The sequence below is a fragment of the Paralichthys olivaceus genome, chromosome 2 (assembly GCF_024713975.1).
Source record: "Paralichthys olivaceus isolate ysfri-2021 chromosome 2, ASM2471397v2, whole genome shotgun sequence".
NCBI lineage: Eukaryota > Metazoa > Chordata > Actinopteri > Pleuronectiformes > Paralichthyidae > Paralichthys > Paralichthys olivaceus.
In genome coordinates, this window is record NC_091094.1 from 17,656,443 (window position 1) to 17,672,981 (window position 16,539).

The 16,539-nt window shown below is 40.9% G+C and overlaps 2 protein-coding genes across 2 annotated transcripts; one reads left to right on the forward strand and one right to left on the reverse strand.

Moving 5' to 3' along the window:
- The first annotated feature begins 3,990 nt into the window (after positions 1–3,990).
- On the forward strand, positions 3,991–6,837 carry LOC109629091 (retinol dehydrogenase 10-like). Its single transcript, XM_020086566.2, has 5 exons — positions 3,991–4,570; positions 5,912–6,010; positions 6,133–6,278; positions 6,360–6,491; positions 6,576–6,837. The coding sequence occupies exons 1-5, from the start codon at positions 4,121–4,123 to the stop codon at positions 6,694–6,696; spliced, it is 948 nt and encodes a 315-aa protein (XP_019942125.2). The 5' UTR covers positions 3,991–4,120; the 3' UTR covers positions 6,697–6,837.
- Positions 6,838–6,969: 132 nt separating this feature from the next.
- On the reverse strand, positions 6,970–16,383 carry cse1l (CSE1 chromosome segregation 1-like (yeast)). Its single transcript, XM_020087056.2, has 25 exons — positions 16,249–16,383; positions 15,386–15,478; positions 15,099–15,241; positions 13,727–13,828; positions 13,493–13,638; positions 13,317–13,407; positions 13,090–13,197; positions 12,808–12,900; positions 12,544–12,711; positions 12,330–12,459; positions 12,130–12,195; positions 11,675–11,877; positions 11,486–11,570; positions 11,235–11,296; positions 11,019–11,155; positions 10,455–10,558; positions 10,240–10,337; positions 9,986–10,136; positions 9,682–9,890; positions 9,450–9,547; positions 9,252–9,337; positions 9,046–9,127; positions 8,375–8,521; positions 7,825–8,056; positions 6,970–7,640 (listed from the first exon to the last, which is right to left on the reverse strand). Exons 2-25 carry the CDS (start codon positions 15,468–15,470, stop codon positions 7,551–7,553), a joined length of 2,916 nt encoding a protein of 971 aa, XP_019942615.1. The 5' UTR covers positions 15,471–15,478; positions 16,249–16,383; the 3' UTR covers positions 6,970–7,550.
- Positions 16,384–16,539: the final 156 nt, after the last annotated feature.

Genomic DNA, 16,539 nt, shown 5'->3' on the forward strand with positions numbered 1-16,539 from the left:
ATTAGATTAATAAGTGTTAGATATTTTGTGCCTTTGCTTTAACTAACGCCTGCCCCGCTCACTCAATCTGTCGCTGTTGTATGGAGCCTGAATGACAATTAAATAAACTGTACAGCAAACAAACGCAGAGAGAAGATGGTCATCGTGCTGTCACACTTCCTCTAATGTATTTTCTCATGACACCTAAATGCATCAAGCATATACAAAAGACCCAATCCACAAAAAACAAATAGATGCAGACTCAACCAGAAGAGTGAATGGCCACTGTTTCCATGGTGATGCTTGGAAACAGTGGATATCTCACATTTGATGCAAGCAAGTAACATGCTGTCATTTGTGGTGACGGAGTCATAACACAGTGCCGACGCTCACAGGCTTTATATTCTGTTCACATGTTCATTCGTCGTTTTCCCTACCTGTGGCTTCAGTCTGCTGAATGATGAATCATTACAGAAATGATGTAAGCAGAAAACTTGATTTTGGGGCCTTTCATTCATCTTCTTTTGTTTCTCACAGAGTCAGGCCCACATTGCAGCAAATAGGCAGAGAGGAGCCTGACCACAGTGTAAGTCTGAAACTAAGATGCTGTTGCTATGATGTGTGTGTTCACTTCAGCTACTGACTCTCGTGGAGAGAGAGCGTGTGAAATATGAATGGAATAGGAAAAAGCGGTGCGTGAAAGAGTGAGCAGTGCAGCAGAGCTGTCAGCCTGATCACAACTGACATCCCTAACGATGGCCGTGGCATTCTTCTCCCTCGTCTCATGTCCAACTTCAGGCTAAACATCTCTTTAACTCAGACCATCATTATAAAAAATGTCTGTGAGCTCTTCTTTGATCGTTTGACAGGGTGAAGCATTCCTGAGGCAAGAAGGCTGCCATGATAGTCTGCCAATGAGAAATTAATTTCAACAAGCATCCTCATGCTTGGGAGTTTTGCAAAAAGTGACGAAGCAAAAGTGATTGTTGGGATGAGGATGTGTTCATTTCTGTGATTTTAGAAATATCATCTCGGCCATTAGGCAATGTCTGGGTTAACGGGAAAAGCTAATTTACAGCAAAGCATTCGGTCAGATGGTGTCACTGGATCCTGAGGAACAAACTTAGTAAGAAACAGAGTCTGGAGGCTTTAAGGAAACCATACAGTCAGGGGTGTGAGGGATTTGTTGCAGGCTGACACTTAATGCTGCATTGTAATGGGATAAAAATGTCAAACTGACAAATCGTCAAACGTCTTTCACTACTGAAGGAGTGAGAAACCGAAGAAAAAGATTAGATGGATGAAAAAAGAGGGAGTGTGGTTTTACACAGTGAGGAGTGAAGGGTTAATTAATATTCATCACACAAACACACAAACAGGCAGACGTAGAAAATACTGAGAAATCTGTGGAATTGAGCCTCTCATCACAGTGGATTCACCAAAACAAGCCACAGTCTATTAAAATGGTTTAAGCAATTTTCTCCATCGTATAAATGTCAATTATGTCTTTATTGCTTTTTATATCTTGTCTTCTTTTCTCCTGAACTGCACTTTATAATTATTTTCTGCACTCTTGCATCCATGCAAATAAACGTGTCAGCGCACAAGGGTAGACATATTGGTTAGAATAAATATAGCTTTCAAAGGCACAAGATTTAATGCTATTAAATAATCATTTTTCTTTTGGCACAATAAAACATCACACAAGAGGTTAAAGCCAAATACAGACACATCATTTAATTCTGAGATTCTTCCCTTCTTCTTCTTCTTCTTCAGGGAATAACTCAGCTCTGCTCAGATCTCACTGGTCTGTATGCTGCCCGTTTCTGTGTCTGGGGGGAAATGTTCGTTTTGTAAATTTTCATACTTTGTACCAGTCGACTTTGTAGGATATTATCTTTGTGGTCTCCTGTTGTTCGACGCATGTAGCGCTATTAAAAACTTTGTCACACTGAACTTGTAAATATCATCTGAGAAGCTATAGAGGAAAAGAAATGTCTATGATGGGTAATTCTGAAGCAATTTTACTGATTGATGCTTAATAAAAGACAATAATCCAGAGTTTGGTCCAGTGAGCTTCACTTTATTCACTGTGATGTGTTTTTATAAAAACACTGAACACATGTTCAACAGGAACAAGACACAGAGAGGAAACTGGTGAGATTGTGCAGTGACAGAGTTTCTGTTATATGAATGGAGACTGTATACCTTAGACAACAGCACCATCTAGTGTTCGACATTAGACAAACAACTTTTTCAATAAATATCACAGATAACTTGTGTTGATTATATTTCAGTTTCTTAAACTTTGACTTCTTTAAATTCAATTCAATTGTATATGTATTCTCATGGCACTTAAGGTGAAGGTCTTGCAATATTATAGTGAAAAGCTACAGTTCCAACAATGAGCGGCACTTCGCAGAACCAGACTGTGGGTGGAGAGCAATGGAGGAGAGAGGAGAGGTGGAGGGAAAAGGGGACAGAGAAGAGAGAGAGCGGGGGGGGGGGGGGGGGGGGGGGGGGAACTAGCTGGTTGTTGACAACAATAATAGCAGTGATATGTATTAATGTAACGATGATATCAATGGTAACAATAATGCAATAGCACAAAGCTGAGTGTGTGACTAATCTAAAATGCTAGAGCACATACCTCTGCCAAGAACAAAGTTAATGTTATAAATACACTGGGGGAGGGGCAGAGGTGTCCTATAAATAAATTAAAAATTAAGAGGTTTCAGAAATCTATTTGGGAATCCCAGTTTTTCTTCAAGCCGACCACCATGTTTTAATTTCTTTGAGATACAAACTCTCTGCAGCAGAAACCGTCACTAAACAGCAGATCACAGGGACACTTGTGTTTTAAAACATCGATATCAAATATTTCAGAGGAGAAAACACTTTTCATGGATAAGGGATTTATGCACACGTGCTAAGCAGTTTAACAACTTAACATTTTACACAGATTTAGATAAGCCACCTCACATCTTGGATCAGAAATAACTTTCTACAAAAGATGAAAGGAATGTCCAGGTCATACATGACCAGTCTTAGATAAAATACTTGTGTGAAAGGAGTTTGTTGGTGGTCAGTTGTGAGGAGGTAAAGATCTTATGTAAAAAAAAAAAAGGCTCAGAGTAAAAGTAATGAGTACATTTTTACAATAGAGAATATTGTCCATTTCAAATAAACTCTGAGTGGACAAAGACAAAACGTTCAAACATGCTGGCACCATCACGTTTTAGGATGTAAACAAAAATCTTCTTCCAGTAAAACTACTAAATTCAATTAGACCTACATTTTAATACTTTATTCTGAGGCCCATTTAGCTGTTTAGACAGTAAACAAACACTGAAGTCTGTGGAAACAAAACAGAAGAAACACTTCACAGTTTCAGAGTAATTAAGAGTCAGAGTCCCAGAAGAATTCAGAGACATTTATAGTTTTTACGGAGTTTTTAGTTTTAGTTATTTTAGATTCTGTACACTTTTGACTTCACTGCTATGTTCATATGTTCAACTACATGCTCGCTCATGTAAAAGTAAGAATTAGAAATCAGTCAGTGGTCGTGAAGAGATCCCTTCCCGAAGCATTTCCAATGTAATTAAAAAATCCCCATCCGTGTTGTAAAAACTGGAGTTTGTAAAGTGAAGTGTGTGTTTTAAAAATATTTGTAAGAGGGATTATGCACCTGGCTGTCCAGAAACAGATGCTGGGTCTTCTGGGAGGAGGCATCAGAACATTTGAGATGAACTGGCACATTTACTTATAAAGTTCTAATGTGGCCTGCTCTGGTTATCACACACGCATGTGCTGGAAAATAAACGGTAAGAATCTCTCTCGTGTTGATATATAACTGTTTTGGCTCTGAACGTGTTCCTTTAATCCCCTCCTCACTTTAACACATGCAGCCCCTGTTATGAATGCGCAGGGGTTATTAAGTCAGATCCTCAGTCATCAGACAAAACGCCCTTGGATTGGTGGCCTCCATCAGTCTGCCTCCTAATCCGGCACACACGTTATATAAAATGGTCATCCAATCCCGCGTCACACTGAGAGACAACTACTCCAAAGCTTGGCAGTGTGCGTGTGTGGGCATTTCACTTCTCCAGGGTGCAGAGGGACGAGACAGGACCGCAGCATCATGATCTTCATAGTGGACCTGCTGCTGATGCTCATCGACCTGACCTACTCCATCCTGGCTGCGGTCATCCAGACCTTCCTCCGGCCGAGGCTCAAGAGCATCGATGGGGAGCTGTGTCTCATAACAGGGGCCGGGGGCGCGCTGGGTCGCCTGTTTGCCCTGGAGTTCGCCAAAGAGGGCGCGCACCTGGTACTGTGGGACTGCAACACGGCCGCCAACGAGCAGACCGCCGAGCTGGCACGGGAAGTGGGAGTCGAGGTGCACACGTACACGGTGGATCTGTCCAAGCGCCAGAGCATCTACGAGGCGGCGGACAGGGTGAGGGCGGAGGTCGGGGATGTGTCGATCCTGGTAAACAACGCGGGCGTGGTGGCCGGGAGGAGGCTGCTGGACTGTCCCGACGAGATCCTGGAGAGGACCCTGCTGGTCAACTGCCACGCGCTCTTCTGGGTGAGACTTTACGCACGCATCTTTTTACGCACAAACATGTTTCCAAACCGTGAAACTCCACCTGAGTGACACGGAGCGGATGTGATCTAGCAGTCTGACATGGATTACATAACATCCATTCACTGTGTTCCCCCCCGCCGGCTCTGGACACTGTGCGCACTGATGCGTGAAGGGATCAGAGAGAGCAGACTGTTCCACTGTAATTGTGTGTGTGCTTGTCCTTTCCATTAAGATGTAGTACAAGGTCGTCTGTGTGTCCGCACAGACCAGTGAGGACATTTATGGACATTTCACATCCCTGTTAGGGGGTTAAGACTTGCTGTTTATGGTTACAGTCAGGTTTAGGTTTAGTTGTGATGGTTAAAGTTAGTGCATCATGCCACTGAGTGTCCTCACTAAGATAGAAGTACAAGAATACATGTTTTTGTGACACCACCAGGTACAGTAGACCTCATTGGGACCATAGCCTGTTGCTAATGAGGTATTTATGTGGTTAGGTCAAGATTAGGCTAAGGCAAGAATTGATCATTTTTAGGGTTAGGTCTAAGGTTTTGGGTAGGCTGACATCAATGGCTGGAATTCAATGCAGTGTCCTAGGAATGAAGCTGTGCAAACCTGCGTGTTTGAGGGGGAGGGGGGGCATGCATGCACTCATCCACAGAATAATAGAATCCCATGCACGCGAGTCCACCAGTAAAGACAGCATGTGATTCTGCACTTGATCCTCTTACAGCTCTGGGTCTCATGCCTGTACAATAAAGGTATAAGCTCATTAGCATGAAATATAAGGATATGACAGACATACATACAGTGGGTGGGTGGGCTTTCCATTTTTGTGAATGTGCCTTTTTTACACTCTAATGTACTTAATGGGAAGACACTGGAACCACAACCTGTGATGCTGTGGAAAAAATTAGCAGATCATCTTTTAATTCCACATACCCCCCCATGATGTGCTCTTTGTACAGTGTTTCAGTGCTGGAATACCACATGGCTCCAGCTTTGGAATATAAGGTTAAACCTCACATGAGCACAGCAAAACTATGTTTTAAGCTTATACTTTTACTGTGAAAAAAGTTCAGTATCATGCCCAAGGACTCCTAAGAATAAAACTGGAGGTGCTGAGGATTGAACCACGAACTTCCAGGTTGGTGGTTCAACCCTCTTTGCCTCTTGAGCCACAGCCCTAAAAACAAAAAGCCCTGAAAATTAAGATATTTGGCTCATACAGCACCAGGTTAACATCATCATTGAAAGGATGTACAATGTAGGGCAGAGGGCCTTTATGGATTATTCAAGTCATCTTTTTCTATTAAATGTATTTATATAATCTCTCAACAGATGACAAAGGCCTTCCTGCCCCAGATGAAAGCAAAGAACCATGGACACATTGTTACTATCGCCAGTGCTCTTGGACTCTTCAGCACAGCATGTGTGGAGGTAAAAATCCAATTACATCCCCAGCTGAACAGACATGTTAGAACAATCCATTTAAAGGTACTTACTGGTAACTAACAAATCATTTCAATGGATCATCTACTGGGCTGTACTCTTTCCTGCAGGATTACTGTGCGAGTAAATTTGGAGCTGTAGGTTTCCATGAGTCACTGACACATGAGCTGCTCGCAGAAGAACTGGACGGTATCAAAACGACTTTAGTCTGCCCTTACATTGTAGACACAGGGATGTTCGCAGGCTGCGAGATCAGGTGAGAATCCACATTTGGTTTGGTAACACTAAAAAAAGAAAAATGGATGCTATACTCTTGTACTTGTTTGGGATCTGACAGGAAGGAGCTCAGGAGTCTGATTCCACCTCTGCAACCGCTCTACACCGTGCAGCAATCCATGAAGGCCATTTTAGCCGAACAGCAAATGATCTGCATCCCTCGCATCATGTACATCCCGTTCCTCACACGAGCGTACGTATTTCACAGGAGTCCTGTTGAGTTGACATTTTTGGAAAATGCTAGAAATAAAATGGCTCTTTGTTTTTCCATCTCTAGGTTGCTACCATGGGAGGCAAACGTGGCAACATATCGCTTCATGGGAGGAGACAAATGTATGCTGCCCTTCATCAAGAACGTTGAAATGAAGACATCTAACGGCCACATAAAATCCTCCTGACTGTTTTATAACTTTGTTGACTAATGGACCAATTGAAGCACCAAAGGCTCAAACTATACATTCCTAATATATGAATTTGTTATCTGAAGGGAGAGCGTAATATCTACACTGCAATCTCAGGTCACATGGAAACTTGATTCATAGCAATATTTCACTGAGTGGCTCCAGTTACAAATAACCAAGTTGTTGATGTCTACATTGGAGGTAAGATACACAATCCAATATAAATCCCAATTACTATAAACATACTGAAGAGACCTCAACAGAACACAATTTATACAAGTGCCTCTTTTTATTCACATTAATAACAAACAGTGCAGAAACAAAGACTGGACGAACAAATCTACAGGAAACATGCAACAGAAAAATATTGAGCATTGTGTTTGAGCCAGACTGGATTCTCCAGAACCATAAAAAGGAAATCAAACATACAAAACTGAAATCTCTCCAATTAGAATTATCTGATGTTTGTCATTCCACAATAGTGATGACATTTACCTCCAATGCTGCTGCTGCTGCTGCTGCTGTTGTTGAAATAAACTGACAACTGTATCAGAACTTGATATTCTTGTTAAGCTTTTGCTACACAGCAACACCAAGGACCTAAACTGTATTTCAGTGATTTCAACATTTGTTCACTTCTTTTTAAAAACCCTTAAAAAAAAGCTTCAATCTGAGAACAACCCTGATTTCAGGCAAAATGATTATTCTTCTGACAAATCCATCGTTTAACTGTCAAGTCAAAACCAAAATCTGTAAAAGACTTAAAGTTCAGCTGAAGCAGGTCTGTTGTGTGAGCAGAGGCCACTGTGGCTACTCCTGCAGTGTATTGTGGTCTCCTCATCACATCTGTTTCAAAGCAACTGCACAGTGGCTGCCTGTAAATAGCCCTGCAGGTACTGGAGGGCTTCTGCATTCAGACTGGTGCTCAGCATTGAAGGAACCTGCGCCACAATAAATGGAGACAAGAAGAAAACAATCATTGATTGTTTTCAACAACAGTCAATGAGGCAATCATGTTAAGAGTCATTTTATTCCAAACAAAACTAAACCAAGCCATGGTGACTTATGCTGTTAAAAACATTGGGTACTGCTTTTAAAGATCATTTCCTGCGTGGTCAAACCTACCCTTCCTGGACAGGCAGTAGAAAGCTTGTGGAGTGACTGTGCCAGCAGGATCTTGGGATTTCCTACAGCATCTCCAATCGGGTCGTGCTCCTTCTTCCCAGCAAAGGCGAGCTGTGAGAATGCTGTCTGGTACCCTGGTGTGTCCTCGATGTCGATGAAGTGCTCATCATCTGGGATGCTGTCGTCTTCTGGTAACTCAAACAGACCAATGAGGGCTTGGAGCAGAGGCGTCCTGAACAGACACACGGAAATCCAAATGATTACCATTAGTGTGACTCGGTACAACAAATTAAACAGTCTGCATCATGATATGTATTCTAAGAGTGTTTTCTGACTCCACCACATTAAGATTGTTTACTTGCCCATTTACAAGTTAGTAACTGGATTCTACTGGAAAAGGTTCAGATATGGTAAAAAACTGGTCATTGATTATTAAATCTCTACCCTAATGTTCATGAATCCAATTATAACAGATTCAAATGTGACGGAATATAAAAACAGTGCTGGATGTGTAGTTGCTTTAACAGTTTTCATTTATCCACCTTCTTACCAGATTTTAGTGTACTCTGTGTCCATCATTGCAGGACACTCTGTAAGGATTTTGGTGATGCCAACAGCACAGATCTTCTTCTCAACTGATCCAGAAACCTTCTGTACCTCTGGAATAATGATTTTCTCCAGCACCATACCAAACATTCTGCAATACAACAAAGAAAACAGGATTTCTACATTTTTCTACAGGTCTGGGGTCTGTACATTAAACATAAAAAGGAGATCTGCGAACTTTTGTGAGGCAATCAAGGAATAAGTATAATGATCATTCTGAATAAATTCTATTAGTAAAATGAGACACAGATTAATTAAATTATACCATAAATAACATATTAATATGAATCGTATTACATTAACAGGAAATTTTGGATAAATAACTATAATTACTATTAACGACCAATATCATTTAATAATCAATAGGAATTCATCAATCATATCATGAAAATCTGACAGAAAGTCTTATTTCTAGAAAATGGTTCTTTAAGTCACAGTGAGTAAGTCAGGTGTAAATAGTTGGAGAGGGCCATTCATTTCAAAAGGGACAGTGTCAGCTAATGAATATTTTGAGGTTAATATAACTCGTGATGCACAAACCCACTACATATCTGCAGTCGGTCATCAGTGTGTTTTCTGTCAACATCTAGTGGTTTACATTGAAAATACACGTACTTTGGCTGGATGCTGTCAAAAATCTCCTGAAGTGCAATTGCTCCGTATTTGACACAATACAAGTTGATAAACACCAAGAAACCTGGGAGGAAAGAAAAATGAGAAAACTTTAACATCTAAGACTATTATCTTCAGACAGTGACAGGGGCTCATGTGCTTGCTCACTGACACCTTGCAACAGATGAATTAATGAGGACAGAACTTACTCTTGATGAACTTGGTGGTTTTGGAGCTTTGTAGCCTCTGGAAGAGCAAAATGAAGATCTGCTTCCTGTACTGAATGATTGATTCTCTGGCAGGAGGAAAACATAACGTGAGTAGTGAACAAAACTTGTCGCAACATTAACCTATGAATTTATATAGGTAATTTTTCATTACAGATAGAACAATTATATTGGACTTACGGGGACATGTGCTCTATGATGCTGTTGAGGAGGTAAAAACCTTGATGGTCATTGGCCTTAGAGGCAATAAGCTTTTGGAAAACTCCAAGCAAACCAGGCTGAGGAAGAAGAATTGGATTACAGTATGAATACTCATGTTACAGTGAAGAAAATAAATCCATGTATGTTAAGAATGAGAGCAGCAAAGATACAATCAGTGTTCTCAACTGCACACAACACTGCTATCACTTACTATTTTATCTGCAGCCGAGCTAGCAATACTGGCGCCTCCTTTCTCCAGATAAGCCTGAAGCAGGCGCACCAGAGGGGGGATGTTTCCTGTGCGCTCCCAAAGCACAGGCTGCAACAGGTGAGGGAATAAAGCCATGTAGGAGGAGGGGATAGAGTTTGAGTGCATCTCTAAGAGGAGAGACATCACCTGGAACACGTATGGAAGAAACTCTGTAACAGAGGACACAAGGAGAATGAGTTGAGTTGCCTCCATTATCCATCATCTGCATAAAGATAAAAATCTCTTTCATAGCTCAATGACGCACCCTGGACATCATTCTGAAGGATTTCAGTGAAGACCGGGAAGAGAGCCTCCTCAAAGCTGCCGACAGTAGTGGGGTTGGCTTTGCAGGTGATGCGGACAGACAGGCACAGGGACTCAAACAGGTAGTGGTTAAAGTGAGGCTTGCTGGGATTCTGAAAACAGGCAACACAGATTAGAATTCTTTACACATGATTCCCCTAAGTAGGCCTCCTGGTAAAATCTACCTGTAACTATGAATAATAACGTATAAATTACCTTGCTGACTGATAGGAGCTTATGAGTAAGCTGACCAATCAGAGTGGGAATGTAAGGAACAATGGCCTCCTGCAGCAGGGAGAAGCTGCGCATGATGGCTTTAAAAAAATATAGAAAATAAAGATATGATGAGACTACTTAAAATAACTGTGGAATTGACCCGACGCTGAAAACGAACGTGAAGCATTCAGATAAAGGAGGAAAGTCCGGTTTACCTTTCATGATGTATTCATTTTCTGCAGAACCAGGAAGAGACAGTGCCTTGAACAAGTTGTTGAGCAATTGTTCAGTAAAAGGTGCCATCTCTGCTGGAGTGATACTGAAAAACATGAAAAACACAGAATGACTGACTCAAGATAATGTGTCAGAAGCTACACAGATGGATTCATGGGTCGATTGAGAACGTTTCCACAATGTTTCATCTCATTTGTCCACAAAACTTGTTATGACATTGGTAAAAACCTTGTGGCAATAAAAAGTTATTAAATAGGCAAAATTCCCAATATTTGGTTTGGGTAATTACTTTATACATACTAGTAAATTTTAGATATTTAGTAATAAGCTTTCTTACAATATGATCTTTATTTACAGTGTGAAACACTATGGGTGTACAAGTGAATATTATCATCTACCATCACTTATGTGAGTTGCTGCTGCAGTTATAATTGTTTTTAAATATGAATAAACTGGGGAGGGGGTTTCAATCTCAACTTATTTTGAATATTTCAAATTATGCGCAGTGACGCACAATAACTACAATATGAATGTGTGTCACTCACTGTGTGGTGTTGTTGGGGCCTCTCATTGTGAACAGTCTCTCCAAAGCATGAGCAGCATATGTGTGCTCCACTGTGCTCTCTGCCTGCAGGTGAGTTATCAGCAGGGGAACGGCATGCAGCAGCTGGTCCTTCGGAAGCTGACGAACAGAGGAAACTGAGTATGATGTATTCATTTGTTATGATTTAACTACCTGTGGAGGAAGTGAGAGTTCATACCTGGCTTCTGAAGATCATGACGTACTTAATGGCATCCGCCTTCAGCACTGGGAACTCATTAACTACAGGGACAGTAGAAGTGCTTGGGGTTAGTTAATGTGATTCACAAATAAAATAATTAAAATGTGATCACAAAGCCATGTCAGCTGCCTTACAGGGTTATTTATCAAGTCAAAGCTAAAAGTTAGCCAGCTATTTTAACATGCAAGAGACCTGAAGCTACTCCATTGAGGCCTAAAGAGTTTTCTTACCATTGGAAGATTTTAAGTCTGTGAGGATGTGATTCACGAAGAATTCAGTCAGATTCACCAACTCGTTGGCTTGTGTTATTCCATGCTAAAGATTATTAAAAAAAAAAAAAAAGACAGTTGAGCACTGATAGATAATATTCAGTTCTTGAATGTCCACCAATGATTTAACAGTATTTATCTCTCACTTACCTTCTGTGTCTGGGCTTTAGATGCCAGCGATGTGACCAAATAGATGGCAGCATCTTTGTGTTTCCAGTTCTCTCCAGGGTTCTTTGCATACTCTGTTAGCATAGAGTTCACATAGCCAGAGAAGATAGCTGTGACTGGGCCCTCGAAAAACTTACAAAGGCCTCTCACCAAGTCACATGCCGCCCTCCGACGAGTGTCGATGTCTGAGGAAGGATGAGATAATGATTACTGTCTGCATGATTACCAGTGTATATCAAAAAATTTCAGATGCCGTTGTTCTAATTTACCAACCAAGTGATTAATTAGCTATGGATATGTACTTTGAATTGTTTTCTAGTGTTCCAAAGAGTCAAACACACACCTTCCATCAGAGTTACATATGTCGTGTGTTCATAACATTATTATAAGATTAATTTGCATTTGAAGGGAAAATAATCAATAACACAAATCTTTACCGGATCCTTCCAGGTCCCTTCGGATATATTCCTCAGAGTTGTCTTCAAAGGCCTCTTCATCTGCACCTAATTGGACATTACAGATAATCTGGTCAGTTTTAAACAGTACATAATAAAATGTCAGAGGCAGAGCCCTGATTAAGTCTGTACTGACAACATTTACAGGTGCAATCTGATGACTCAACAAAGCATTTACTTACTCCTGAACTCCATGTTGGGCACGATGACCTTTTCGCAAATGCTAGTGAGTGTATTCTGGTCCTCAAATAGATGTTTGTAGTGTGGCCTTTCACAGACTGAAGCCAAGAACTGGATAGCATTGCTCACAAGCTGCAACAAAGACGAGGTGTATTGTTAAAACAGGGAAAGTGGACTTGAAAATAAAAACACAGAAAAAGGCTCCAGTGCTCTCACCAGGTCATACTTGACTTCCTGGCCGGTAGACACTAAAAGGTTCCAGATGGCAGTGACAAAGCGGGGAAGATAAGGCTGGAACTCTTCATCGTACTTCTGAGCGTAAAGAGCAGCGTTGTCGCAGATCTGAGACTTCAGAAGCTCCAGGAGACCTGCTTCCTCCTCATCCTGGAGAGGTGTCACAACAGAGACACACATTTGGATTAAAAATTGTTTATAGAATGGCAGTTAGTATTGCATGAGTAGAAAAGAAATACAACTTACATCAGTTTGTAAAAGTTTATTATCCAAAGTCAGTAAGCCGTGGAAATTGGTCATCCAGGTTTCCATGTTGTCTTCAAAAAACTCTGGAAGGTCCTAAATAATAATGTAGGGTACAGTCCTGGGTTAATGTTTCACATCCAATAATTTAGTGTGTATACTTATATATATATATAAGAAATAGAAGCGGACAAGACCTATTTATGGAGAAAATATATATATTTTTAAATGCTATGATGATTGTCTTGCACCACCAAACTAAAACTAAAATAAGATTCAACTGACCTGGAAGTTTAGACTGTAAAAAAGTTTGGAGATGAGTGTGAGGGAGGAGAAAAGGATCTTCAAGGCATTGACGTCTGTGGCGCGAGTCTGACACAGCTCAATTGTAGCCTACAGGAAAGAAGGTAGAAAATGAACTTTTAATACTTATTCACGTTAGAACATTATCATTGGTTAAATCAAACAAACGTATTATTATAAAAACTGGTGTAGTGATAGTCTTAACCAACCTTGAACAGTTCTGTCAGAGGTAGAGCAAATGTGTCCAGCACTAGTTTTATCTCTGTCCACAGCTCATTTGATTTGAACTCATGGCGGTACCTTTAAAAGCAAAAGAGAAAACAATTGAGATTTTCTGTATTAAGTTGATTAAAACTGCTTTGAACCAGTAAACAGTGCGCTCTACCTCTTGAAGAGTGAATGTGCCGTGCGAAGCACTCCATTAATGATGTGAAAGTCTCCACTTCTGAAGCGGTTCACCATCTCAGTTAGAAGGTCAGGCCATTTTTGAGGGAAATCTTCCCTGCCTATGATACTGATGGCATCACTCAACTGTGGAGATAAATAATGGTTTATGGTTTAGCATCTTTATGAAATTTAAATCAGACACTTTCACACACTGAAATATGTGAGGACGAACCTGTTTTTGAATCTGTTCCGGGCTGCTGAGCATCAAGTTTACAATGTTTGCTTTGATCGCTGTTCGGTCTGGATCCGAGATTTTGTTTGGTTCATCTTCAACCTTCAGGGAACAAGCAAATCAATTTGTAGGATAATCAACTCTGTGTAAAAGGCTAATGCAGCAAAGATTATTCACAAATACAGTAAAAATATTTCTTTATAAAACAATTGGTGGTACAAACTGTCAAGTAGAACTAACTTTGTGATGGACTAAAATGCATCACCAGTAACAGTCATATAAAAGCCCACTGCTATGAATCAACACCTGTGATAAAAAACTGAACAGACAGCTTGAAACAAAAACAGGAGTGTACAGATGTTTACAATTGTGTGTATGTAAAGTGAGTGTGGCTGAAAAGCATCCCTAGAAATACTAAGGGACTAGGGATGTTGGGATTAACCGGTTTTACGATTTCATAACCGTAATAATTGTAAAAACTAAGATATCTAACTATGGTGTCCTGCCTCTCGCAAGTCACGTTTTGTGTGTGCAAGCCACTGAAATGTTTGGCAAACAATTCCATCAGAGGAGTTCACAGTGAGAGGAGGAATCCTTGTTTACTTCAAGTTTCTGACCAGAGGTGTGTGTCTCAGCCGCTCCTGACACACACACACTGACACCCACTGACACCCACTGACACACTCTCTCTCATCCTATTAAACATTATAAATGTAGCCGAGAGTTTAATTCACCTGTACTGAAAGGTAATAGTATAATAAGGACATGAAGAATGTGGTTTGAAGCAGGACAGGTTTAGTTTTTCAAAACTAGTCAATACATCGCTCCCATAACAACTTCCGTTGCAGACCCTTCAAAATAAAACTCCCACACAGATAGACATCTTATGACAGGAAACACAAATTTAGTGACCAACCTTCCACAATAAGGCAACTAAATAAAATAGCTTACATAAATTACTTTTAAATAGATAAATGTTACACTACAAAAACTAACTGGATCAAGTTGAAGATATATATAAATATTTTAGTTCATGAGCTATGTTATTAGCTATATATTGCTTGTTGTGAGTCCTTTTTCTTCTATAGTATAAATAATCGTGAAAACCGTGAAGCCGTGATATTTCCTCAGACAATAATCGTGGCACCAGAATTTCATATTGTGACATCCCAATAAGGGACGAGCTATTGGACTGTTCTTATGCAAAACATAATCCCAGATTACACACCTTGTACAGTAGCTACCACTGTATTGTGGTTCATCTGAATCACAGATTACAAACAATTAATCGTCATTTCTCTGCACAGATTCTCAAGATGTAGTATGTTTTGCTGCCAAGTACATGTAAACTAGTTCCTGTTATGAGACTCACAATTCGCCAGTTTCTTTTGATGTAGTTCTTGAATGTAACAGCTGCACAAACGCGGATCACGTTGTCCAGGGACTTCTCCAACAGAGTGAGGAGAAATAAGGGGTAGTTCTGGTTCCCCTCCACAGACTCAAGAAACTTTTCAGCTAAGAAAGAAAGAAGACAGATGAAGTACAGGGTTTCAAGAGCAGGTGTTACACAGTCCAGTGAACATAAGCATAAATAGGTCCATGGGAACATCATTCCTTCTGAACTGTATTAAGACGTGCCATGTCTTTGAGATGCATTACCTGGACGCCTGACTGTTGGGTCTGGGTCCAGTGTTTTCCTGAGGAACTCGGTGAGGGTTTGTAGGTTTGCATCATTCAGCTCCATGCTCGTGACTGAGGGGGTGGAAAAACAGTGAGTGGGGATATGGCTGCAAGTTGTTCAGTCTCTGCCTTGCTCCCTCTGGTCAGACCACATTTAAATGCTTTGTAATACTGCACAAGAATAATGTCAAAAACGTGTCACTTGGTTTCCTACAACTTCACACCACAAACAGCGTGCGCCACATTTACTTGTTAAACATTTCGTGTTGTGATTAAAACATCTCAGAGTTTTACTGCTCGGTCTAAAAAGTCAAAGCTGTTCCTTATAATACTTTTAGTCTTTCATACTGTGTTTAACGTTAGCTTGTTAGCAGCTACCATAGCTATCATGGCATTAGCAGCGTTGGCCCCGCTGACTCCAGATCGGTTTGAGCAGGCTAGCGAGTAAGCTAGCAAGCTAAAGGTTGTCTAGTCTACTTTAAGTTCAAATATGAGTGCATGGTTGTCGTGAACTGGTTGAACTGGACAGTATATAAAGTTTAGTTTGTACGGAGCAGAATATGTCTATAACTACATTGTCATGAACCGACAACATTATCTAATCGGGCATGGAGAGCATTAGCCCAGCTCCAGTCAATAGTCTGATCCAGCAGCGGATCTCGTCCAAGTCAGCCTGCTAATGTTAGCGCTAGCTTGCTAGTGAGCTCTGTGCTAACCACAAACTTAGCTAGTTACCCAACACTGCGCGTTAGCTCGCAAGATGCCGGACTGTGAGGGGTTCTAAAACTTTGAGTCTGTTGTGAGTAGAGGTGTTGACTTGCTGAAGTAATGGGGCGTCTTACCGTGACAGGGAGTTTGAGCCGGGATGTGATGGAGGAGGCGCCGCAGAACAGACGAGCTCACGGTGCCAGCAGCTTTCAAACGTCTGGAGTCAGAGGAACTGCGCGGTCACTGCACTGCGCATGCGCACATGTCAGGCGAAAGCTGCAAGACACGCCCCTTAGTTGTTCAGAAACTCCACGACGCAGAAGAAGCATGAGACTAAAATATCGTGAGGCGTCAGGAACAAGAAATGAATCTCAAATAAAATGAATGCCATACTTTTAAAGTTAAAGGGGTTGGGGCTTGTTTTC